The following is a 27,404-nucleotide window of genomic DNA, read 5'->3' on the forward strand; positions in this document are numbered from 1 at the left end:
GTAGAAAGATATTGTGTAAATTTGGTTTTGTCATGGAATATCTTGGTTTCTCCATCAATGTTAATTGAGAGTTTTGCTGGATACAGTAACCTGGGCTGGCATTTGTGTTCTCTTAGGGTCTGTATGACATCAGTCCAGGATCTTCTGGCCTTCATAGTTTCTGGCGAGAAGTCTGGTGTGATTCTGATAGGTCTCCCTTTATATGTTACTTGACCTTTTTCCCTTACTGCTTTTAATATTCTTTCTTTATTTTGTGCGTTTGGTGTTTTGACAATTATGTGACGGGAGGTGTTTCTTTTCTGGTCCAATCTATTTGGAGTTCTGTAGGCTTCTTGTATGTCTATGGGTATCTCTTTTTTTAGGTTAGGGAAGTTTTCTTCTATGATTTTGTTGAAGATATTTACTGGTCCTTTGAGCTGGGAGTCTTCACTCTCTTCTATACCTATTATCCTTAGGTTTGATCTTCTCATTGAGTCCTGGATTTCCTGTATGTTTTGGACCAGTAGCTTTTTCCGCTTTACATTATCTTTGACAGTTGAGTCAATGATTTCTATGGAATCTTCTGCTCCTGAGATTCTCTCTTCCATCTCTTGTATTCTGTTGGTGAAGCTTGTATCTACAGCTCCTTGTCTCTTCTTTTGGTTTTCTATATCCAGGGTTGTTTCCATGTGTTCTTTCTTGATTGCTTCTATTTCCATTTTTAATTCCTTCATCTGTTTGATTGTGTTTTCCTGGAATTCTTTCAGGGATTTTTGCCATTCCTCTCTGTAGGCTTCTACTTGTTTATTAATGATTTCCTGTGTTTCCCTAAGTGTGTTCATGTCTTTCTTGAAGTCCTCCAGCATCATGATCAAATATGATTTTGAAACTAGATCTTGCTTTTCTGGTGTGTTTGGATATTCCATGTTTGTTTTGGTGGGAGAATTGGGCTCCGAGGATGGCATGCAGTCTTGGTTTCTGTTGCTTGGGTTCCTGCGCTTGCCTCTCGCCATCAGATTATCTCTAGTGTTACTTTGTTCTGCTATTTCTGACAGTGGCTAGACTGACCTATAAGCCTGTGTGTCAGGAGTGCTGTAGACCTGTTTTCCTCTCTTTCAGTCAGTTATGGGGACAGTGTGTTCTGCTTTCGGGCGTGTAGTTTTTCCTCTCTATAGGTCTTCAGCTGTTCCTGTGGGCCTGTGTCTTGAGTTCACCAGGCAGCTTTCTTGCAGCAGAGAATTTGGTCTTACCTGTGGTCCCGAGGCTCAGGTTCGCTCGTGGGGTGCTGTCCAGGGGCTCTCTGCAGCGGCAGCAACCAGGAAGACCTGTGCCGCCCCTTCCGGGAGCTTCAGTGCACCAGGGTTCCAGATGGTCTTTGGCTTTTTCCTCTGGCGTCCGAGATGTGTGTGCAGGGAGCAGTCTCTTCTGGTTTCCCAGGCTTGTCTGCCTCTCTGAAGGTTTAGCTCTCCCTCCCACGGGATTTGGGTGCAGAGAACTGTTTATCCGGTCTGTTTCTTTCAGGTTCCGGCGGTGTCTCAGGCTGGTGTCCTGCCGCTCCTGGGCCCTCCCCCACGGGAGCCCAGAGGCCTTATACAGTTTCCTCTTGGGCCAGGGATGTGGGCAGGGGTGAGCAGTGTTGGTGGTCTCTTCCGCTCTGCAGCCTCAGGAGTGCCCACCTGACCAGGCGGTTGGGTCTCTCTCTCACCGGGTCTGGGAGCAGAGAGCTGCTGCGGGCCGGGATCCGTGGGTGTGGGACTTCCGGTAAACACAGAACGTGCCCGGTCCTAGAGAAATTCTCCTTTCCTGTGTCCCAAGCTCACCAGGCAGCTTTCTTGCAGCAGAAAATTTGGTCTTACCTGTGGTCCCGAGGCTCAGGTTCGCTCGTGGGGTGCTGCCCAGAGGCTCTCTGCAGCGGCAGCAACCAGGAAGACCTGTGCCGCCCCTTCCGGGAGCTTCAGTGCACCAGGGTTCCAGATGGTCTTTGGCTTTTTCCTCTGGCGTCCGAGATGTGTGTGCAGGGAGCAGTCTCTTCTGGTTTCCCAGGCTTGTCTGCCTCTCTGAAGGTTTAGCTCTCCCTCCCACGGGATTTGGGTGCAGAGAACTGTTTATCCGGTCTGTTTCTTTCAGGTTCCGGCGGTGTCTCAGGCTGGTGTCCTGCCGCTCCTGGGCCCTACCCCACGGGAGCCCAGAGGCCTTATACAGTTTCCTCTTGGGCCAGGGATGTGGGCAGGGGTGAGCAGTGTTGGTGGTCTCTTCCGCTCTGCAGCCTCAGGAGTGCCCACCTGACCAGGCGGTTGGGTCTCTCTCTCACCGGGTCTAATAGTAGGAGATTTTAACACCACACTTCATCAATGGACAGATCAGGGAAACAGAAATTAAACAGAGACACAGAAAGACTAACAGAAGTTATGAAACAAATGAATTTAACATATTTATAGAACATTCCACCCTAAAACGAAAGGATATACCTTCTTCTCAGCATCCCATGGTACCTGCTCCAAAATTGACCATAAAAACAGGCCTCAACAGGTACAGGAAGGTAGAAATAATCCCATGCATCCTATCAAAAAACCACGGACTAAGGCTGCTGATCAATAACAACAAGTAGGACAGAAAGCCCACATATACATGGAAGTTGAAGTCAATGACAACTTGGTCATTGGAGACATAAGAAAGAAAGTAAAGACTTCTTAGAATTTAATGAAAATGAAGATACAACATACCCAAACTTATGGGACACAATGAAAGCAGCGCTAAGAGGAAAAATCATAGCTCTGAGTGTCTGCAAAAAGAAACAAGAGAGAGCATATGTCAGCAGCTTGACAGCACACCTAAAAGCTCTAGAAAAAATTAAATAAACCCTAGAGGAGTAGAAGGCAGGAAATAATCAAACTCAGGGCTGAAATCAAACAAGAAGAAACAAAACCGAGTATCAAAAGAATCAGCAAACCCAGGAGCTGGTTCTTTGAGAAAATCAACAAGATACATAAACGCTTAGCCATACTAACCAGAGGTCACAGAGAGTGTATCCAAATTAATAAAATCAGAAATAAAAGGGAGATATAACAACAAAATCTGAAGAAATTTAAAAGATCATCAGACCCTACCAGAAAAACATATATTTAACAAAACTGGAAAATGTGGAGGAAATGGACAATTTTCTGTACAGATACCAGGTACCACCGTTAAATCAGGAACAAATAAACCATTGAAACAAACCCATAACTCATTAAGACATAGAAACTGCTATTAAACATCTCCCATCCAAAAAGAGCCCAGGACCACATGGATTTAGTGCAGAATTCTATCAGACCTTCGTAGATGAATTCATACCAATACTGTCCAAACTATTCCGCAAAATAGAAACAGACAGAGCACGACCAAATTCCTTCTATGAAGCCACAATTACTCTTATACCTAAACCACACAAAGATACAACAAAGATAGAGAAATTCAGACCTTTTGCTTTATGAATATTGATCAAAAATGCTCAATAAAATTCTTGCAAACTGAATCCAAGAACACATCCAAACAATAATCCATCATGATCAAGTAGGCCTCATGGCAAGGATTCAGGGATGGTTTAATATACGGAAGTCCATCAACGAAATTCATCATATAAACAAAGTCAAAACCACATGATCATTTCATTAGATGCTGAGAAATCATTTGACAAAATTCATTACCCTTTCATTATTAAAGTCCTGGAAAGATCAGGAATTCAAGGCCTAAATCTAAATATAGGAAAATGCAAAATACACCAAACCAGTAGGTAACATCAAACTAAACTGAGAAAATTGAAGGAATCCCACTAAAATCAGGGACTAGACAAGGCTGCCTACTCTTTCCCTACTTTTTCAATGTGGTACTTAAAGTCCTAGCCATCGCAATCAAACAATGAAAGTAGGTCATTGAAAAAATTAGAAGGGATGAAGTCAAAATAGTAATATTGGAAGATGATATGATAGTCTACTTAAGCAACACCATAATTCCACCAGAGAACTACTTAACCTGATCAACAACTTCAGCAAACTGTCCGAGTATAAAATTAACTCAAACAATTCAGTAGTCTTCCTCTACTCAAAGGGTAAACAGGCTGATAAAGAAATTAGGGAAATGACACCCTTCACAATAGTCACAAATAATATAAAATAACTTGCTGTTACTTGAACCAAGCAAGTAAAAAATCTGTATGACAAGAACTTCAAATCTCTGAGGAAAGAAATTGACGAAGATCTCAGAAGATGGAAAGATCTCCGATGCTCATAGATTGGCAGGATGATTATGGTAAAAAATGGCCATTTTGCAAAAAGCAATCTACAGATTCAATTCCATCACCAATAATATTCCTACTCAATTCTTTATAAAGGTAGAAAGTGCAATTTGCCGTCATTTCGTATATCATAAAACCCAGGATAGCAAAACTATACTCAACAATAAAAGAACTTCTGGGGGAATCACCATCTCTGACCTCAAGCAGTATTACAGAGCAATAGTTTGTATGGTATTGGCATACAGACAGGCAGCTCAGTGGAACATAATTGAAGACACAGAAATGAACCCACACACCTATGGTCATTTGATCTTTGACAAAGGAGTTAAAACATCCAATGGAAGAAAGAGAGCATTTTTAACAAATGGAGCTGGTTCAACTGGAGGTCAGCATGTAGAAGAATGCAAGTTGACCCATTCTTATTACCCTGGACAAAGCTTAAGTCCCAGTGGATTAAGGACCTCCAAATCAAACCAGATACAATAAAAGTAATAAATAAAAAGTAGGGAAGAGTCTCGAAGACATAAGAACTAAGGAAAATTTCCTGAACAAAATACCAATGGCTTATGCTTTAAGATCAAGAATCGACAAATGGGGCAGCAGCTCTCTGCTCCCAGACCCGGTGAGAGAGAGACCCAACCGCCTGGTCAGGTGGGCACTCCTGAGGCTGCAGAGCGGAAGAGACCACCAACACTGCTCACCTCTGCCCACATCCCTGGCCCAAGAGGAAACTGTATAAGGCCTCTGGGCTCCCGTGGGGGAGGGCCCAGGAGCGGCAGGACCCCTGCCAGAGACACCGCCGGAACCTGAAAGAAACAGACCGGATAAACAGTTCTCTGCACCCAAATCCCGTGGGAGGGAGAGCTAAACCTTCAGAGAGGCAGACAAGCCTGGGAAACCAGAAGAGACTGCTCCCTGCACACACATCTCGGACGCCAGAGGAAAAAGCCAAAGACCATCTGGAACCCTGGTGCACTGAAGCTCCCGGAAGGGGCGGCACAGGTCTTCCTGGTTGCTGCCGCTGCAGAGAGCCCCTGGGCAGCACCCCACGAGCGAACCTGAGCCTCGGGACCACAGGTAAGACCAAATTTTCTGCTGCAAGAAAGCTGCCTGGTGAGCTTGGGACACACGGAAGCAGAATTTCTCTAGGACCGGGCACGTTCTGTGTTTACCGGAAGTCCCACACCCGCGGATCCCGGCCCGCAGCAGCTCTCTGCTCCCAGACCCGGTGAGAGAGAGACCCAACCGCCTGGTCAGGTGGGCACTCCTGAGGCTGCAGAGCAGAAGAGACCACAAACACTGCTCACCCCTGCCCACATCCCTGGCCCAAGAGGAAACTGTATAAGGCCTCTGGGCTCCCGTGGGGGAGGGCCCAGGAGCGGCAGGACCCCTGCCAGAGACACCGCCGGAACCTGAAAGAAACAGACCGGATAAACAGTTCTCTGCACCCAAATCCCGTGGGAGGGAGAGCTAAACCTTCAGAGAGGCAGACAAGCCTGGGAAACCAGAAGAGACTGCTCCCTGCACACACATCTCGGACGCCAGAGGAAAAAGCCAAAGACCATCTGGAACCCTGGTGCACTGAAGCTCCCGGAAGGGGCGGCACAGGTCTTCCGGGTTGCTGCCGCTGCAGAGAGCCCCTGGGCAGCACCCCACGAGCAAACCTGAGCCTCAGGACCACAGGTAAGACCAAATTTTCTGCTGCAAGAAAGGTGCCTGGTGAACTCAAGACACAGGCCCACAGGAACAGCTGAAGACCTGTAGAGAGGAAAAACTACACACCCGAAAGCAGAACACTCTGTCCCCATAACTGACTGAAAGAGAGGAAAACAGGTCTACAGCACTCCTGACACACAGGCTTATAGGACAGTCTAGCCACTGTCAGAAATAGCAGAACAAAGTAACACTAGAGATAATCTGATGGCGAGAGGCAAGCGCAGGAACCCAAGCAACAGAAACCAAGACTACATGCCATCATCGGAGCCCAATTCTCCCACCAAAACAAACATGGAATATCCAAACACACCAGAAAAGCAAGATCTAGTTTCAAAATCATATTTGATCATGATGCTGGAGGACTTCAAGAAAGACATGAACACACTTAGGGAAGCACAGGAAAACATTAATAAACAAGTAAAAGCCTACAGAGAGGAATCGCAAAAATCCCTGAAAGAATTCCAGGAAAACACAATCAAACAGTTGAAGGAATTAAAAATGGAAATAGAAGCAATCAAGAAAGAACACATGGAAACAACCCTGGATATAGAAAACCAAAAGAAGAGACAAGGAGCTGTAGATACAAGCTTCACCAACAGAATACAAGAGATGGAAGAGAGAATCTCAGGAGCAGAAGATTCCATAGAAATCATTGACTCAACTGTCAAAGATAATGTAAAGCGGAAAAAGCTACTGGTCCAAAACATACAGGAAATCTAGGACTCAATGAGAAGATCAAACCTAAGGATAATAGGTATAGAAGAGAGTGAAGACTCCCAGCTCAAAGGACCAGTAAATATCTTCAACAAAATCATAGAAGAAAACTTCCCTAACCTAAAAAAAGAGATACCCATAGACATACAAGAAGCCTACAGAACTCCAAATAGATTGGACCAGAAAAGAAACACCTCCCGTCACATAATTGTCAAAACACCAAACGCACAAAATAAAGAAAGAATATTAAAAGCAGTAAGGGAAAAAGGTCAAGTAACATATAAAGGGAGACCTATCAGAATCACACCAGACTTCTTGCCAGAAACTATGAAGGCCAGAAGATCCTGGACTGATGTTATACAGACCCTAAGAGAAGACAAATGCCAGCCCAGGTTACTGTATCCAGCAAAACTCTCAATTAACATTGATGGAGAAACCAAGATATTCCATGACAAAACCAAATTTACACACTATCTTTCTACAAATCCAGCACTACAAAGGATAATAAATGGTAAAGCCCAACATAAGGAGGCAAGCTATACCCTAGAAGAAGCAAGAAACTAATCGTCTTGGCAACAAAACAAAGAGCATGAAAGCACACAAACATAACCTCACATCCAAATATGAATATAACGGGAAGCAATAATCACTATTCCTTAATATCTCTCAATATCAATGGCCTAAACTCCCCAATAAAAAGACATAGATTAACAAACTGGATACGCAATGAGGACCCTGCTTTCTGCTGCCTACAGGAAACACACCTCAGAGACAAAGACAGACACTACCTCAGAGTGAAAGGCTGGAAAACAACTTTCCAAGCAAATGGTCAGAAGAAGCAAGCTGGAGTAGCCATTCTAATATCAAATAAAATCAATTTCCAACTAAAAGTCATCAAAAAAGATAAGGAAGGACACTTCATATTCATCAAAGGAAAAATCAACCAAGATGAACTCTCAATCCTAAATATCTATGCCCCAAATAAAAGGGCACCTACATACGTAAAAGAAACCTTACTAAAGCTCAAAACACACATTGCACCTCACACAATAATAGTGGGAGATTTCAACACCCCACTCTCATCAATGGACAGATCATGGAAACAGAAATTAAACAGTGATGTAGACAGACTAAGAGAAGTCATGAGCCAAATGGACTTAACGGATATTTATAGAACATTCTATCCTAAAGCAAAAGGATATACCTTCTTCTCAGCTCCTCATGGTACTTTCTCCAAAATTGACCATATAATTGGTCAAAAAACGGGCCTCAACAGGTACAGAAAGATAGAAATAATCCCATGCGTGCTATCGGACCACCACGGCCTAAAACTGGTCTTCAATAACAATAAGGGAAGAATGCCCACATATACGTGGAAATTGAACAATGCTCTACTCAATGATAACCTGGTCAAGGAAGAAATAAAGAAAGAAATTAAAAACTTTTTAGAATTTAATGAAAATGAAGATACTACATACTCAAACTTATGGGACACGATGAAAGCTGTGCTAAGAGGAAAACTCATAGCGCTGAGTGCCTGCAGAAAGAAACAGGAAAGAGCATATGTCAGCAGCTTGACAGCACACCTAAAAGCTCTAGAACAAAAAGAAGCAAATACACCCAGGAGGAGTAGAAGGCAGGAAATAATCAAACTCAGAGCTGAAATCAACCAAGTAGAAACAAAAAGGACCATAGAAAGAATCAACAGAACCAAAAGTTGGTTCTTTGAGAAAATCAACAAGATAGATAAACCCTTAGCCAGACTAACGAGAGGACACAGAGAGTGTGTCCAAATTAACAAAATCAGAAATGAAAAGGGAGACATAACTACAGATTCGGAGGAAATTCAAAAAATCATCAGATCTTACTATAAAAACCTATATTCAACAAAATTTGAAAATCTTCAGGAAATGGACAATTTCCTAGACAGATACCAGGTATCGAAGTTAAATCAGGAACAGATAAACCAGTTAAACAACCCCATAACTCCTAAGGAAATAGAAGCAGTCATTAAAGGTCTCCCAACCAAAAAGAGCCCCGGTCCAGACGGGTTTAGTGCAGAATTCTATCAAACCTTCATAGAAGACCTCATACCAATATTATCCAAACTATTCCACAAAATTGAAACAGATGGAGCCCTACCGAATTCCTTCTACGAAGCCACAATTACTCTTATACCTAAACCACACAAAGACACAACAAAGAAAGAGAACTTCAGACCAATTTCCCTTATGAATATCGACGCAAAAATACTCAATAAAATTCTGGCAAACCGAATTCAAGAGCACATCAAAACAATCATCCACCATGATCAAGTAGGCTTCATCCCAGGCATGCAGGGATGGTTTAATATACGGAAAACCATCAACGTGATCCATTATATAAACAAACTGAAAGAACAGAACCACATGATCATTTCATTAGATGCTGAGAAAGCATTTGACAAAATTCAACACCCCTTCATGATAAAAGTCCTGGAAAGAATAGGAATTCAAGGCCCATACCTAAACATAGTAAAAGCCATATACAGCAAACCAGTTGCTAACATTAAACTAAATGGAGAGAAACTTGAAGCAATCCCACTAAAATCAGGGACTAGACAAGGCTGCCCACTCTCTCCCTACTTATTCAATATAGTTCTTGAAGTTCTAGCCAGAGCAATCAGACAACAAAAGGAGATCAAAGGGATACAGATCGGAAAAGAAGAGGTCAAAATATCACTATTTGCAGATGACATGATAGTATATTTAAGTGATCCCAAAAGTTCCACCAGAGAACTACTAAAGCTGATAAACAACTTCAGCAAAGTGGCTGGGTATAAAATTAACTCAAATAAATCAGTTGCCTTCCTCTATACACAAGAGAAACAAGCCGAGAAAGAAATTAGGGAAACGACACCCTTCATAATAGACCCAAATAATATAAAGTACCTCGGTGTGACTTTAACCAAGCAAGTAAAAGATCTGTACAATAAGAACTTCAAGACACTGAGGAAAGAAATTGAAGAAGACCTCAGAAGATGGAAAGATCTCCCATGCTCATGGATTGGCAGGATTAATATAGTAAAAATGGCCATTTTACCAAAAGCAATCTACAGATTCAATGCAATCCCCATCAAAATACCAATCCAATTCTTCAAAGAGTTAGACAGAACAATTTGCAAATTCATGTGGAATAACAAAAAACCCAGGATAGCTAAAGCTATCCTCAACAATAAAAGGACTTCAGGAGGAATCACTATCCCTGAACTCAAGCAGTATTACAGAGCAATAGTGATAAAAACTGCATGGTATTGGTACAGAGACAGACAGATAGACCAATGGAATAGAATTGAAGACCCAGAAATGAACCCACACACCTATGGTCACTTGATTTTTGACAAAGGAGCCAAAACCATCCAATGGAAAAAAGATAGCATTTTCAGCAAATGGTGCTGGTTCAACTGGAGGGCAACATGTAGAAGAATGCAGATCGATCCATGCTTATCACCCTGTACAAAGCTTAAGTACAAGTGGATCAAGGACCTCCACATCAAACCAGACACACTCAAACTAAGAGAAGAAAAACTAAGGAAGCATCTGGAACACATGGGCACTGGAAAAAATTGTCTGAACAAAACACCAATGGCTTATGCTCTAAGATCAAGAATGGACAAATGGGATCTCATAAAACTGCAAAGCTTCTGTAAGGCAAAGGACACTGTGGTTAGGACAAAACGGCAACCAACAGGTTGGGAAAAGATCTTTACCAATCCTACAACAGATAGAGGCCTTGTATCCAAAATATACAAAGAACTCAAGAAGTTAGACCGCAGGGAAACAAATAACCCTATTAAAAAATGGGGTTCAGAGCTAAACAAAGAATTCACAGCTGAGGAATGCCGAATGGCTGAGAAACACCTAAAGAAATGTTCAACATCTTTAGTCATAAGGGAAATGCAAATCAAAACAACCCTGAGATTTCACCTCACACCAGTGCGATTGGCTAAGATCAAAAACTCAGGTGACAGCAGATGCTGGCGAGGATGTGGAGAAAGAGGAACACTCCTCCATTGTTGGTGGGATTGCAGACTGGTAAAACCATTCTGGAAATCAGTCTGGAGGTTCCTCAGAAAATTGGACATTGAACTGCCTGAGGATCCAGCTATACCTCTCTTGGGCATATACCCAAAAGATGCCTCAACATACAAAAGAGACACGTGCTCCACTATGTTCTTCGCAGCCTTATTTATAATAGCCAGAAAATGGAAAGAACCCAGATGCCCTTCAACAGAGGAATGGATACAGAAAATGTGGTACATCTACACAATGGAATATTACTCAGCTATCAAAAACAAGGAGTTTATGAAATTCGTAGGCAAATGGTTGGAACTGGAAAATATCATCCTGAGTGAGCTAACCCAATCACAGAAAGACATTCATGGTATGCACTCATTGATAAGTGGCTATTAGCCCAAATGCTTGAATTACCCTAGATCCCTAGAACAAACGAAACTCAAGACGGATGATCAAAATGTGAATGCTTCACTCCTTCTTTAAATGAGGAAAAAGAATACCCTTGGCAGGGAAGGGAGAGGCAAAGATTAAAACAGAGACTGAAGGAACACCCATTCAGAGCCTGCCCCACATGTGGCCCATACATATACAGCCACCCAATTAGACAAGATGGATGAAGCAAAGAAGTGCAGACCGACAGGAGCCGGATGTAGATCGCTCCTGAGAGACACAGCCAGAATACAGCAAATATAGAGGCGAATGCCAGCAGCAAACCACTGAACTGAGAATAGGTCCCCTATTGAAGGAATCAGAGAAAGAACTGGAAGAGCTTGAAGGGGCTCGAGACCCCAAAAGTACAACAATGCCAAGCAACCAGAGCTTCCAGGGACTAAGCCACTACCTAAAGACTATACATGGACTGACCCTGGACTCTGACCCCATAGGTAGCAATGAATATCCTAGTAAGAGCACCAGTGGAAGGAGAAGCCCTGGGTCCTGCTAAGACTGAACCCCCAGTGAACTAGTCTATGGGGGGTGGGCGGCAATGGGGGGAGGGTTGGGAAGGGAACACCCATAAGGAAGGGGAGGGGGGAGGGGGATGTTTGCCCGGAAACCGGGAAAGGGAGTAACACTCGAAATGTATATAAGAAATACTCAAGTTAATAAAAAAAAAAGGGAAAAAAAAAGAATCGACAAATGGGGGAACCTCATAAAACTGACAAGCTTCTGTAAGGCAAAGGACAGTGTCATTAGGACAAAAAGGCAACCAACAGATTGGGAAAAAATCTTTACCAATCCTGCTTCTGATAGAGGGTAATATCCAAAGTATACACAAAACACAAGAAGTTAGAGTACAGAGAGCCAAACAACCCTGTTAATAAATGGGGTTCAGAGCTGAAGAAAACATTCTCAGCTGAGGAATATCGAATACCTGAAAAGCACATAAAGAAATGCTCAACATCCTTAGTCATCAGGGAAATGCAAATCAAAACAAAGCTGAGAATCCACCTCACACCAGTCAGGATGTCTAAGATCAAAAACTCAGGTGACAACAGATGCTGGTGAGGATGCGGAGAAAGAGGAACACTTGTCCATTGTTGCTGGGATGGCAAACTGGTACAAGCACTCTGGAAATCAGTCTGAAGGTTCCTCAGAAAATTGGACATTCCACTACCTGAGCACACAGCTATACCTGTCCTGGGCATATACCCAAAACATACTCCAACATAAAACAAACACACATGTTGCACTAAGTTTATAGCAGCCTTATTCATAATAGCCAGAAGGTGGCATGAACCCAGATGCCCTTCAACAGAGGAATTGATTCAAAAAATGTGGTACATCTACACAATGGAGTACCACTCAGCTATCAAAAACAATGACTACGTTCAATTCATAGGCAAATGGAAAGAACTAGAAAATATCATCCACAATGAGGTAATCAAATCACAGAAAAACACACTTGGTATGCTGTTGGGAGCGATGGCCTTGAAGCCCTCCATTATTGATGTTATTATTATGGTTAGCATTAAGTATGACTGGGTTCATGGAAAATCCCCAGCCAGCTGCAGAAGACTAACACAAATGTGGTGGTCAAGATGAATAATCATATGATAATGTGTGACGTTAAGATACCCAATGTCATGACCTGTAACCTTTCTGAAAAACCAACATCCTGCTAACTAATAGATGTGACAAACCTGTGACCTTTCTGACAACCCGTCAACATCAGCCGATTCCCTGACCACATGAATATTGTGTCCTTGGCGTGGGTAAATGTTTCTTACTTCTCTCCTTTCTCTGTTACCCTTTTTATGGTACAAATTCAGCCTTGGGGAAAAATAAAACTGTCGCCTTGATCAGACTCTTGTCTTGGAGTCCTTCGTCACGTCTCTTGTCCCCCATTCTCTTCCAGATTCTCAGCACCCCTCATTGACAGTATGCACTCATTGATACGTGGATATTGACCAAAACCTCGATTTACCCAAGATGCAATCTACAGATCTCAGGAAACTCAAGACGAAGGATGACCAAAGTGCAGATGTTCCCACTCCTTCTTAAAATGGGGAACAAAAATATCCATAGGAGGGGATATGGAGGCCAAATCTAAAGCAGAGACTGGAGGAACAGCCATTCAGAGTCTGCCCCACATGTGGCCCATATATATACAGCCACCAAAACTAGGTAAGATTGATGAAGCTAAAAAGTGCTTACTGAAAGGGACAGAATATGCATCCCCCTGAGAGCCACATCCAGGGCATGTCAAATAAAGAGGTCAGTGCTGGCAGTAAACTAGTGAACTGAGAACAGGACACCCTTTATGGGAATTAGAAGAAGGATTCAAAGAGCTGAAGGGCTTGCAACCCCATAAGAACAGCAATGCCAACCAAATAAACCACTAGCAAAAGACTATACATGGACTGACCCAGGGGTCCAACTGCATATGTAGGAGAGAATATCCTTGTTGGGGCACCTGTGGAAGGGGAAGCCCTTGTTCTTAACAAGGTTGGACCCTGAGTGCGGGGGAATATCCAGGAAGGGGTTTCTAAGTGGCATGGATTGGGGGACCATACATATGGGAGAGGGAAAGGCAGGGGAGCTTATGGACCAAAAGCTGGGAAAGGGAATAACGTTTGAATAAAACATATATATCTATTAAAAAAACTGAAATTTAAAAAAATGATACTAATACCAAAAAATAATTAAAAAAATGTGAATAAGAAAGAAATTTTAGGTTTTGGAAAAAGATGAATGCCAGGTATTTGAAAAACTGTATGACCATGGTAAACACTTTAATATACGTGAGAAATTATTTACATGTTAATGAACTGCATCTTTTTTTTAAATAGTGAATGGAAATACAGTCCCTTCCTGGCTGTGAGGCTAGGTATCCAGATGTAGTGGAATTCATTATTTGTTGAGTCCTGAATCTTTGAGTCTGCTTCTAACTCAGCTTATGCCAAGGAAACTAGGCCAAGGTGATATCTAAGCCATTGACCAAACTATCTGGACTAACAATCACAGGTGAAATTCCACCTTGTAAATGGAGGAGAGGAATAAAAGATACCTTTAAGGATTTAAAAAAGATGAAATGTACCCAAAAAAATCCAATAAAAAAGTTTAAAATAAAAATAACTTAGGAAATACAAAATACTGGGGTGCCATTCCACAATCATGATGTGTTTCTTCTTTGATAGCTTACAGGTTAATTTACTTCTCTATAACTGTTTTCTCATTTCAAAGTACGTAATGGCATCATCTGTGGAGTGGATGGTAAGAACAAAAGCTTTGCCGAACTTGAATAATCGATCCCTCCTGAGCATGTGCTTAACATTCTAAGCACAGGGAAATTTCCTGAGGGGATTAAAAAACAAAATCCAAACATAAAACAGGAACAACAACGATGTAAAAACATTCTGCACGCTGGGTATGAAGGCATGTTGCAACTTTAATCAGCTTTGTAGGTATTTCTAATAAACACACAAAGAAACAAAAATCCTATCACAGTCCTAGCAGTTGCATCCAACAAAGAGAGAGCTGTGAGGTAGTGTGTGCTGCTTCTTTCCCCAGATACCCCTGGGCCTCAGGCCTGCACCCAGTGAGCTGGACCAAGAGAAGCCAGGTTGAAATTCCTGCTGCCATGGTAGGATTCTGCAGGAACATTTCCCTTTGACAACAAGGAACCTGTGTGGAGGAGACCTCTTGGTGAGTCCTCAAGGACTCTACGTGTCATATTCTACAGGGAGGAGCCCTGTCAGGTCTTTGGCAAGGCCAGCCAGTTGTATGGGGAAGTCTCTGGTCCTGTGGCAGAGGGCAAGGAATGGCAGAAAGAATGGCAGCTCCACTGAGAGCAAATGATAACCCTTCTAGGCCTATGACCTCCTATTTAATTTATCTTTTCACCTGATGCCCTATTCACATTTTCTTACTATCATACAACTGTGATCTTGATGAGCAGCTGGGCTCTTGTTTTCTTAATCAGTTCTTTGCTGTCACAGACGTTTTTAACTTACTCCAGCCCATGAGACTTATTCATACCTTCTGTATGCAGTAGGACCCTTGGTGGGACTGTCATCTCAAAAATAGAAAGTTCCGTAATCCAAAAGATTGGACTCCAGTTTACCTCAGGCCAGGAAAGAAGTCAGCCACCATTAGTAAAAGAGCAAGGGAAAAATTACATAGGAAAAACAAGTGGCTTAATCAGAAGAAAAGATCCTCAACTTCTAAGGCCCGCACATCTGCACCCCTCTCTTCTGAGCTTTGTATAGTGATGTTGTATAACTCCAGATTGTAGTAAAAGGCAGAGTTTTTCCCAGAAAGGTCAGACATGATTTTCACTCTTACATCTCTGAGGTGGGGTGGCATTATAGCACACATTCATGTTGAATTATTATAACACCTATGATAAGAAGACAGAATCCATATATCACAATGCCAAATAGACTCCCTCCTGAATGTATGGACCCATTAAAATTGAGGTTCAACCTGAATTCAGGCCATTCCACTCCCTTTCCATCCTCCTGATTCTTATGTTTGCTACAAGTAAAAGATCATGGTGTAGTCCCCAATATTCTCATGCCTAGACTTGTCTATTCACGAAGAATGATATTGGAGAATTGAAGGTTATATAGTTACAATGCAGTAACACAAGGTCCAGGTTGACATTTGCTCACTGATGTCCAATTTGATTGTCTTGTTATATTTGAGAAAGGGAGGATGTCCTACATAATATATAAAACGGACAGAAATTTATTATTTTATATATGCCCTGTAGTTGATCCCTATGTTCCCAAGTAAAAGGAGTTTTTATTGCAAAAAAATAGGATTATAGACCATTGATTTTGTGAAATACATGGATATGTAAATGGAAACAATGTCAGCTGTCAAGGACTGCACAGTAAGCAAATATTTCCAGGTTTTATACACTCAGAGGTCTAGAAGAAACATATTGGCCTCCAGAAAAAGGGAAAAGCTCAGGAATCGAAATGTATGTCACATGCATTGTCTCGAGTAGTAGATTTACTTTTAAGAAAAGTCTCCCTCCTCCTTGGTCCCTAGAGATTTGGGTGCTAAGAAAAATCTGTTCTCCAATTCAGGGTTGTAAGCAACCCTCCCCAGCAAAAGCATTGTTGACTTCTAATGAAGCAGAGAGACATATCTAGCTTTGAAATAGAGGTTGCCAAATGGTATTCCCAGTGACACATGGGAGACTGGAGGAAAGGGTCCCCAAAGAAATTCATCAGTGTGGGGAGAGCTGGTTAGTAGGTAGGCCATAGAACTTTCCAGTGACATCAACAGCAAGCCGTTCACTGGATACTCTATTGTATCTAAGAGCTCCCTAGAATCTTCTGTGATGTCACCAGTGTTGTGGTGACACCAACTGCCTTTGGGATATTACTTCAGTTCCCTTTGGGTTCACAAGCAGGCATGTTTCACCAGCTGCTCAGGCTATTTCGGAAGGAAAGTGTTGATCAAGTAGAGACCGCACCAGGTCAAAGGGAAGCTGACCCCCTCTCTAGTGAAACAGGAAGGAGGAAATCATTCTGGGGAAGGCTTGGTGAGTCGTGGGCAGAGTTGGGGAACATCCTCAAGGAGGTAGGTTTGAGATGTGCCTTCTAAGACTAGGCCTTACAAGCAGGAGCCTTGGGATTTTTCAAAAACAAACCAAGAGTCAGGAGTTCCTGATCTTTAATTTGAGAGAAAGCCATAAAGTTGTAAGACTTCAGTGTCTTTTCTTGAAGCTTTTTAACTGTGAGTGTCAATGATTGGCAGGAGGAGGCACTGTGAGATTAACAATGTGACCATCCATGGTTGGGAGTTGAAGCACTTCATCCTCTAGATTACTGTAGGTTACATAAGTCTCTGATGGCAAGAACAAAGAAGGATGCACCCCTAGTCATGAATTGAGTTCTCAGACACTTTGGGCTGGAATACACATGATTAGAGCTTGATGGTGCTAAGCATTATGAAGTCATTATGAACTCGAGGATTATCTGCACCACATCTGATATGAGATAACAATGTCGCAGATGTTTATGTCTCAGTCAGATTATAACTTTCAGTGCGGGAGGTTGTGTAATAGTGTGGCACGTGTATGGCATTAGAGGTTGGGAAGAGGGACATAGCTTAAGAATCAACCTTTAAGAAAGCTTTTCTGCTCTTTCAGGGATTCACCCAGTCTCTACCATTTTCCCTTCCTCCACCTCCTTTTCGGATTCAGAATGATCTATTCTGCCCATTGGTTCAAATATGCAAATTCACTTGTGTTTATCTATCTACAGGTTTTGGTAGGAAGGCATCATCCCAAAATGTCATCAGTCAGCAAGAGGAGTGTCTAAAGGAACTGGAGGAACTCAAATTTGAAATCCAGAAGTGTCAATTCGAGAGGGATGAACTTTACCAAATCCTGGATCTTTATATCTATGATGAGTGGGACCACAGGTAGTCATTATGCCCAGTAACCTGTTCACTGTCTTGCGCTCTCTCTCTACTACCTCAAGATTTACTCATAGCACGAGAGAGTTTCACCTCTCATCCTGGATTTTAAGGAGATTTGGCAGGCATTTGCTTGTGAGATGAGCTAGGTGCTGTGTGTTTAGGGTCAACCACTTTTGTACTTGACCCTGAGCCTCTTGGATTAGCATTGGTTCTGTCAACAGCTAGAAGGACCGTGTCACACTTGCTGCAACTGTGCGTGTGATTGAAATGCCTGCACGTCATCACTCTTTCCTCTGAATTTGTTCATTATACACTGATTCTATGGCACCTCCATGGATGTAGTTGACATTCTAAACGTGTTTGGATATGGGTTGGTGTGTATGTATGTGGAAGTATATGTGGTGTTTTACTCAGGATCACGACGTCTGGGACCTTTGATGGGGTCTGAGGATTTGTTTGATCAACAGTTTGCAGTTCATGATAGTGATGAGTACGTGGAGGCCCACACTGATCAACAGAGCACTTTGCTCCTTCTGTATACCTTGGTGGCACCCAGGACTCTCCCGAGGGGAGGAGGTGCTATAAATCCTCTTCCCTGTCAAACTTAGTTATGCCCTCTGGGAATTCATGTAACGATAGAAACCAAGGATTGAGTACACCTGCTTTCAAAACAAGAGAAATGTCATCACAGCTTTCTCTTGGGCCCAAAGCTGTGGCACAGACTGGAGGAATCTTCTTCCTGAACTAGTCAATTCCATCATGCTCACCTGGCCAGCTCTTGAAGGTCAGGTCCCTCCAACTGGTACCGTGACTCTGTTGTCCTGTGCCCAGGATAATAAACTTAACCAGTACAAATACTTTGAAGGAGCAAGTATGTGGTACATACTGAGTTTAAGTAATAGAGAGAACAGTCTGATTTTACCTAATTTGATTCACCTGCTTTGATCTTATTTTTTTATTTTTTTTAACTATCCAGGGATTGTTTATTGTGACCTAGAAATGGTCACTGTGGTCTTGACAGTTGTTATTCCCAAACAGGCAGCTCTCAGGCTCTGCCCACTCCTATATAGTGAGTCTTTGCAGAACCATATCTCTCAGGATTCCAAGGAGTCCTTATTTCAAAACTAATGTATGCTTATTTACATAGAAATATTTTCTGTGGATTGAGTCTCACTGTTGTCTTTTGGTCTGGTTTTTGAGTTTGCCACTTTCTTCCCTTCCACCATTCCTTGATTTTGAAATTTTTTATTATATATTTTTTATTTACATTTCACGTAATTCTGAAATCATGTGTTCAAAAGGTTATTTGTTCCTTTGGCCATGACCTAACCCAGGCTGCATGTCGAATTGCCAGTCCTTCAATCCGAACATGAGATGAGAATGATGGCTATGCAAATGATGACCAACTCAATAAGTGATGCCATGGAGAGGTACAAGGAGCTCATACAAGTGAACAGTTCCTACCGGTGAGTCGCTGACAGAGATGAGAACCCAGCACTAAGCAGGGAGTGCTTCTGTCCTGTATGACTTTGAACAAATTCAGGGCTCTGGTTCTGTAGTGTGTGACTCTTAACAAGAAGGCTGCCTCCTGGCAACGGTCTTAGATTTGTAGCTCTTGGCCTCAGTTGTCGTACATGTGAAGGGTGTAGAAGACCCTCCAATTTTTATTTTCCCCTTTTAAGATCCTCTAGATAGAAAAGGTTTGCACCATGATGTGAATATCAATCAACTCTGGATCTCTAGGACTCTGACAGGAGATTTAAAGATCTGTGATCCACGAGAAACACATGGAAAGATTGTATAGCTATTGGGTCTTCAACTACCCCTCAGAGGGGCTTTCCCCACAATGTGAAGATGGTTTCACCATACCATGGACATACGAGCTCCCTTATGGACCATTTCTTCTTCCTTGATTTATATAAACCGTCTTAGTGTCAGGATTTTCAGAAGTACTTTGATTCATGTGGAATGTGGATTCTGGATTTGACCTCCTCTAATTGGTGCTAACTTGTATAGTGTGGCTCTATGCTGGTGATTTCTGAGGATGAGGACCCTTGAAGGGATGATTGGACTTGCAGGAGTGACAGGCAAATAGAAGCTGGCTGGGATTTACCATTTTTTGTTTGTGGTTCAGCATCAGGCACTCCCAGCTCCTGCGTGAACAAGCTCAATTGAAGAACAATATACAGATTTTGCTGAATGAGAAGAGAGAACTGCTGGTGGAGCAGACTGAACTGCCAGCATCCTCTGTGGAGGCAAAGAGGCTCTGTGAAGAGGCCGGAATGAACATCTTTGACCCCAGAGCCAAGCAACAGCAGGTAGCGTTAGGGCTCAGGGTCAGGTTGTCCTCATGTCTCACCATAACCATAGACAAACCAATGTAACTGTCTATTGACTGATCCATGTCCTGACCTAGGTCTCATCCAAGTGTTCATTCATGTGATGGTTTACAAGGCTTTCTGTGGAGATAGTACCTTTTCAAGAAACTGCATGTTTGGAAAGCAAATGCTCCTGCTCTTCGAGAATCTGCACTTCATTAAGGGAGATAGGTTGATCACACAGCACAGCACTACATGCCATTATGTATGGAGGGTGCTATGTGGGAGCCCCTCTTTAGAGTAGAACAGGGCTTTGAGGGATGAAGCAAAAGCCTGGAGCTCATTTTCTTTACAGGAATCGTGTGAGACTCAGGAAGTAAGTAGTTTTCAAGGAGGAGAGCCTGGTGGAAATGCCAAAGAAATGGTTCTCATTGTCATTTGTGGTGGCTTTTGTTCTTCCTCCCCTCATGTCCCTGTATATGAAGATGGTGACTTCATGCTTCATAGATCTTGGGTAACTACAGAGCCTGTGTATCAGTATGTCAGTCCTGTCTTATTTGAGTGCTCCTGGAGAGTTCATAACTGGGCCTTACAACCTTAAGCTGGTTAGAAGAGCAAGGATGTGGAAAAGGTTTCTCAAAGGCTGAGGGTTGGCATGAGAGACTTGAGACTTCAAGAACAAAGTTATCCGTATGTACCCCCAATTCTCACCAAGAAAGGTGCATTCCTGTGCTGACCTGCATCTTAGGGAGCATGCGGGGAGGCCAGTTCATGACATGCAGTTTTGTCCAGTCATTATCTAACTTAGTCCTTTAAGCCTAGGTCTCTCAACAAACATGAAGCTTCTTGTTTTGTGCTGGCCAGCAGTCTTTGCATCATTCGTCCAGTTCCAAGTGGAGCCCCCTCTCTTATTTGTCTCAACACATTCTTAAACCATTCAGCTATTTTAAAAATAAGGATTAGATTTCTTTACTTTACCTGAACAGTGTTATCCCCCGGGAAGATTCTGGATTGTCTTATTGGCTTCACCATGATCTTGCATGGAATCCTAGAGTGCAACCCTCTGCTGACATTGCTTTGCTGACTATATCATGGGCACTGCATTCTTTCAGGATAGATTCCCTCTCAATATTGTACACAGTGCTGCATTTCAGAAAATTCACTGTATGTTATTTATTTAGCCTTTTTCTGACTGACATTGAGGTTGTTTTAATATCACAGGAACTCTAAAGTGATCAAATGTTCCTGGAAACTGACCATGAGTCACTGTCTTCTTTGTTGCTTCCAAAGTCTTCTATGAAGGAAACGGTAGTTTTAGTGAGGGGCCTATGATGAGTCAGCATAGAGCTTGATGGAGTCTTTTCCTAGAAATCTCTCTCTTGAGGATTTGATGTTGTGTTGTTTAGGCTATCTGTGCAGAACGTGTAACTTACTTGTTGGACCAGCAAGTATCTGCATAGAAAGGTTTCCTCAAGTGGAAATGAGTACAGGCCAGGCCAGCACAGCCTGCTTGAGTCTAAGAGACTTGTACACAGCATTGTTTGCACTAATTCCTCACTCAACAGGAAATGTGCTGCCTAACAGCAAAGTTTTCATTTGTGCTTGCGAGTGTGTATCTGTGTATGAGTGTGTGTGCGTGTGTGTGTGTGTGTGTGTGTGTGTGTGTGTGGTGTGGGTATATGTGTGTGTGTGTTTGCAGTAGTGAACGTGTGTTTCCCTCTATTTCCAAGTTTCATGAGAAAAATACTCTAAGCATTCACTTTACATCCATTAAACATGAAATAGAGCTGCCCAGTCATTTGGCATCTCCATCTAGCTCTGTACAGCAAAAGGACACTTAAATTACTAATTTATTCTGTTTCCAAAAATTTCAGAACAGAATTATTTTGTGAAGTCTGGGGTAGGAGTGGAAATATGTTCAAGTGAGTCGTGTTTCACAGGGGTAACAAATGGTACAGGCCTAGAGCTTGCAGGTCCCTTTTTGTTATGGTGTAGAAGCAGGACAATAAAATCCTTTAGAAATGCAACCCTCAAAAAGAGGACACAAAAACACCTGTAAAGTTAGATTTTCAAGTGATTATGGGCAAAACTACTGATCTGCATTGAAATCCTTTGGAGCACATCAAAGGAATGGAGTACTGGGATGTAAGGGCAAGGCTTCTCTAGAAAAATCCATGAGTTTATTCTGCTTCTCTGTTCTTTGTGAATTGTGAAATCCCACTGGAAGGTTATGTCACTCACTGTGTCTTCTCCAAGGTTGCTTTCCACATTGCATGCTACCATTTCTTTCCAGCTACCTTGGCACACTACAACTTCCCCTGGGAGTTTGGCTTGGATTTTATTCATTGAGATTGAGTTGCTTGGAGTTATATCGTCATCCAGTAAAAGCCCCATAGCTATGCTGTGGTGCAAGAGCAGGGCAGTTTCAGGAGCCCCTTTAGGTGCACAGATAATCCAAAGCACTCCCCTATGTTATCTGTGTAGCATTCTGCAAGTGCTGTCAATCAACATCATTTTCTCTCAGTTAATTTCAGCCAATGAAGTCAGGAGAAATGATGAGCTTCAAATGGGTCTGACAGTGTAAGAACAGGTAGCCCTATGAGAAGCCATGTTCAGAAAGTGGAACAGAAGTTTTAGTTAACACAGTGATTCCACAACAAGGAGTAGGTATTGCCATTGCAACTAGGGAGCATCAGTGTTGTAGTGGTCCCAGAGTAACCTTGAAGGAGAATCTATCCAGACGTCCATCAGCCAAGGAGTGAAAGTGTACCATACGATGGAGCCCTTCCATAGATTCTGATTCAGTGTGAGATAATCCATGCAAGCTTTTACTTACTTATTCAAATTATCTGTGGAACAATCACATTACAGGGAGAAAATTTGTTGATTTGGATCCTGGTTATGGAGATTTCCTATGATTCTAGCTTTGGGCATGAAGTCACTCAGGCTATGGTAAAGACAGCTCCGATTAGAAGAAGTTGCACACTTTGGGGAAAGTCTGAAAGAGTGAACAAGAACAGGAGTCTAGTCCACCACCAACATATGATCCTTTGCTGAGCAACAAGACAGCTCTACACAGCCTTTGGGACTTGCTAAGCCAGATTGTTAATGGGGAAAGAACCCTGAGTCTATGACGGTTTATGGGAGGACAGCACATCACTGACTGAGCTGTATATGGGCTCTGGCCACTATGTACTTATCACACTCAACATTTGTTTTTATGCCTCCAGCGAATCCTGGGGAATCTTTACATTAAGCATTAATGTTCAGGTAGGAACACAGGCTGGAAGAAGCCATTTGAATATCCTTCCCTATATAAATACCCTTTTTGGGTGGATGACCACCCCACCTGGATTTCAGCTTCAGGCAGCTAAAGAGCTACTCAGAGTATTGTTCTGGTACAGTTCATGTGAATTTTGCCCATGAAACAATATATATGATCCTCTGGATTTCTTGCTATGTTCTACTCCTTTCTTCCTGTGATCTCTCCGGAAAGATCTGAGGACATTTTCTCTTCTGTCCTCTCACAAATTGCCTTACACTAGCCATAGACTTACAGGGGTGCTGTTCTGTTTCTACATCACAATCACCTTTAATGTCCGTGTGTACGCTGGGAAGATTTGCATGGAGCGCATTCTCAGTGATTACAGGATCTATGCAATTCCCATGGATTGGATGTGAGATGGCTTCTCTGTGCATTTGCAGACTCAGTGGTTACAAATTGAACCTACGCAGGTTCCTTCAGTGCTAACATAATCAGAACTTTCACCCTAATTCTGGGCATGTTCTCCAGAAGGAATCCACATGGTATTCTAGGTTGCTCATACCATTCCTGAACTCAGATTCAGACCCAGCTACAATGTTATTATTCAATATAATAAACCTGGACCAGTGGGAAAAAATGCTCATTTTTCTCTTAATCCCAGTACAGTGCATAGTCCACAGTTCAAATTCTAGCAGTTTGAAAAGCTGAGATATAAATCCAAGCACAGGTACTCTAGGACACTTGGGGATGCAGGGACTGACCTCAGCTGACAGGTCATGCTGGATTGTCCAACTGAATAGAGCTGATGTAAGAGGGAGAGCTGAATTGACAACCACTCACTAAATCTTTATTCCCTTGCTCTACTAGGTCTGAAATTCTCTAGCAGAAACTCGAACATGACACAGACCAGGACAAGATCTCCCTTGGAGAGAAGAGCTACAGGAGGAGAACTAAGTGTGCACAGCAAATACACCACTATTACGTCTCATCTGTAATGTCCATAGCAATTGTGGACTGCATTTTCCTCCTTTAGTTTAACTTCTTTGGATTGAATAGGCCTTACTTTCACCTCGGCTCTCTCCAGCATGTGTGCACTTTTTGAGGGACCCAGAGAAGTGCTGATGCACATCAATCAAGAGCTGCTGGTCATCCAGAAAGACTGTGCACGTGTAAATTTGTACTTGTCCTGATGGGTCATCCAGAAGAGTTTCATGGAGATCAGTTCACAACATTGGAACGTCTTTGAGACAAAGTCTGTAATATCATTTATACTCAGTATTGGTAGGCTTTATCCTTAATACCCCCACTCCAACAAAATAGACCTACTTCCACTCCCCTTGAAAAGATTATTACCATCACTAACTGCTTGTCTACTATGTCTCCAAGGCAAGCCACGGGCTATAAGTCTATTCGGCAAAAGGAGCAGCAAAAAATGCTTAGTGCAATTCCTCTATTTAAAGTTTGGTTAATTTTTAATTGTTTTGGTTAGTTGGTTTTCCTTCTATTCATTTGAAGATTTGTTATTTATCTGTTGTTATTTTGTTCATTTGCTTTTCTATTTTGATAAGGATATAGACTGTATATATTGACTACCTGCATCTGGTTACTCTCAAGTAAATTGGATGTATTCTGGTCAATAAAGGAGTAATCTCAAACTCTTCACTTCTTAGAACCTTCTTTATTGGTCATTAGTGTCAACATCTGAAGTCCCACAGCTATCAGAAAAGGATGGATCTCTGCATTCTCATGAGGACTGGGCATCATATCACTTCCCAGTCAGACTGAGATTCACAGGCATTTATACAGTCACTGTGCACTGTGTTTCCAACTCTGAATTTCAACTTCATCATGCATACATTACCCACTGTGTATGCTTGCTGTCAAATATATAGTTACCTCTAAATTATACTCTGTCGATGAGAGTTTTGACCAAATTAGTAGGATAAACATTAATTTTTCTGTAATACCTCCCAGGACATATAAACATGGTACAAGGGAGTTTAAAGCCATCGGGAATCCTGCACCCAAATCCCGGGGCAGAAAATGCTGAACACCCAGGAATGCAGATAATCCTGAGACCACAGGAAACAAAGCCACTTCTGACCAGCTCTGCCTACATCTCTGGCCCAATATTACTCTGCATGGTGCCTCTGGAAACAGGAATAGAGGAGCAGTCAGTGGCAGGAACCTGCTTGGTCCAGCCTGGGCCCAGAACCTACCTGGGCCCTGAGCATATTTGAAGAAAACCATAGGCATACAATTCTCTGTTTCCTGACTGTGGTTTATTTTGATTCAAAGCTCAAAATACCATTTTGTTGTTGTTGATTTTTAGTTGGATATTTTTCATTTCGAATTCAAATGTTATTCCTTCCTTGTTTTCCAGAAATAAGTCTGAATACCATCACCCTCCCCCTCTTCTATAAAGGTGTTCCCTTCACCATCCATCCACTTTCCCAGCCTAAGCAGGACCAAGGGCTGCTCATTCCATTTGTGCCCAAGAAGACCATCCTCTGATACACGTGCAGATGAGGCCATGGCACAGTCCCTGTATAGTGATTGGTACTGGTTTAGTCTCTGGGAACTCTGCTTGGCAGGCATGGTTGTTCTTATGGGGTTGCAAGTCCCTTCAGCTCTTTCAATCTTTCTGTAATTCCTCCAACTGAGGTCCAGTTCTCAGTTCAATGCTTTGCTGCTAGCATTTGCCACTGTATTTGACATGATCTGGCTGTGCCTCTCAGGAGACATCTATATCCAGTTCCTATCAGCCTGCACCTCTTAGCTTCATCCACCTTATCTAGTTTGAAGGCTGTATATGTATAGGCCACTCGTGGGGTAGACTCTGAATGGCCATTCCTCTAGGCTCTGTTTTAAACTTTGCCTCCTTATCCCTTCAATAGGGATTCTTCTTCTCCTGTACAGGAAAGAGTGAAGAATCAGCATTTTGGTTATCCTTCCTGAATTTCATTTGGTCTGTGAATCTTGGAGAATTAGAGCATTCGGACTAATATCCACTTATCAATGAGTGCATACCATGTGTGTGTTTCTGTCATTGGGTTAACTCACTCAGGATGATATGTTTTAGTTCGTTCTCTTTGCCTATGAATTTCATGAAATCATTGTTTTTGATATCTCTGTAGTACTCCATTGTGTAGATATACCACACTTTCTGTTTCCATTCCTTTGTTGAAGGGCATCTGGGATCTTTTCATTTTCTGACTATTATAAATAAGGCTGCTATTAACATGGTGGAGCATGTGCCCTGTTGTATGTTGGAGCATCTTTTGGATATATGTGCAAGAGGGGTATAGCTGGGTCCTCAGCTAGTGCAATGTCTAATTTTCTGAGGAACCTCCAGACTGATATCCAGAATGGTTGTACCAGTCTGCAATCTCACCAACAATGGAGGATTGTTCCTCTTTCTCACATCCGTGCAAGCATCTTCTATAGCCTGAGTGTTTTATCTTAGCCATTCAGACTGGTGTGAGGTGGAATCTCAGGGTTGTTTTGATTTGCATTACCCACATAACTAAAGATGTTGAACATTTCTTTTGGTGCTTCTCAGCCACTCCATATTCCTCAGCTATGAATTCTTTGTTTAGCTGTGAACCTCAATTTTAATAGGGTTATTAGTCTCACTGCAGTCCAACTTCATGAGTTCTTGTATATTTTGGATATTAGCCCTCTATCAGTTGTAGGATTAGTAAAGGTCTTTTCCAAATCTGTTGGTTGCTGTTTTGTCCTAACCACAGTGTCCTTTGTCTTACAGAAGCTTTGTAGCTTTATGAGGTCCCATTTGTCTATTCTTGATCTTAGAGCATAAGCCATTCGTGTTTTGTTCAGGAAATTTTTTCCAGTGTCCATGTGTTCAAGAATCTTCCCCGCTTTTGCTTCTATTAGTTTGAGTGATCTGGTTTGATGTAGAGGTCCTTGATCCACCTGGACTTAAGCTTTACACAGGGCAATAAGAAGAGGATGATTTTTACTCCTCCATATGCTGACCTCCATTTGAACCAGCACCCTTTGCTAAAAATGCTATCCTTTTTCCACTGGATGCTTTTGTCTCCTTTGTCAAAAATCAAGGGACTATAGGTGTGCTGGTTCATTTCTGGGTCTGCAGTTCTATTCCACTGGTCTATCTTCCTGTCTCTGTACCAATACCATGCAGTTTTATCACTAATGCTGTGTAAACTGCTTGAGTTCAGGGA

The 27,404-nt window shown here is 42.3% G+C and overlaps 1 protein-coding gene across 1 annotated transcript; it reads left to right on the forward strand.

Moving 5' to 3' along the window:
- Positions 1 to 16,573: 16,573 nt before the first annotated feature.
- Positions 16,574 to 24,854, forward strand: LOC148003589 (disks large homolog 5-like). The gene is made up of 5 exons (XM_087568911.1): positions 16,574 to 16,735; positions 17,460 to 17,619; positions 18,951 to 19,082; positions 19,751 to 19,934; positions 24,067 to 24,854. The coding sequence occupies exons 1-5, from the start codon at positions 16,606 to 16,608 to the stop codon at positions 24,070 to 24,072; spliced, it is 612 nt and encodes a 203-aa protein (XP_087425037.1). The 5' UTR covers positions 16,574 to 16,605; the 3' UTR covers positions 24,073 to 24,854.
- The last annotated feature ends 2,550 nt before the right edge of the window (positions 24,855 to 27,404 follow it).

This window comes from Rattus norvegicus, chromosome 9 (assembly GCF_021556685.1).
Source record: "Rattus norvegicus strain SHRSP/BbbUtx chromosome 9, alternate assembly SHRSP_T2T, whole genome shotgun sequence".
Lineage (NCBI taxonomy): Eukaryota > Metazoa > Chordata > Mammalia > Rodentia > Muridae > Rattus > Rattus norvegicus.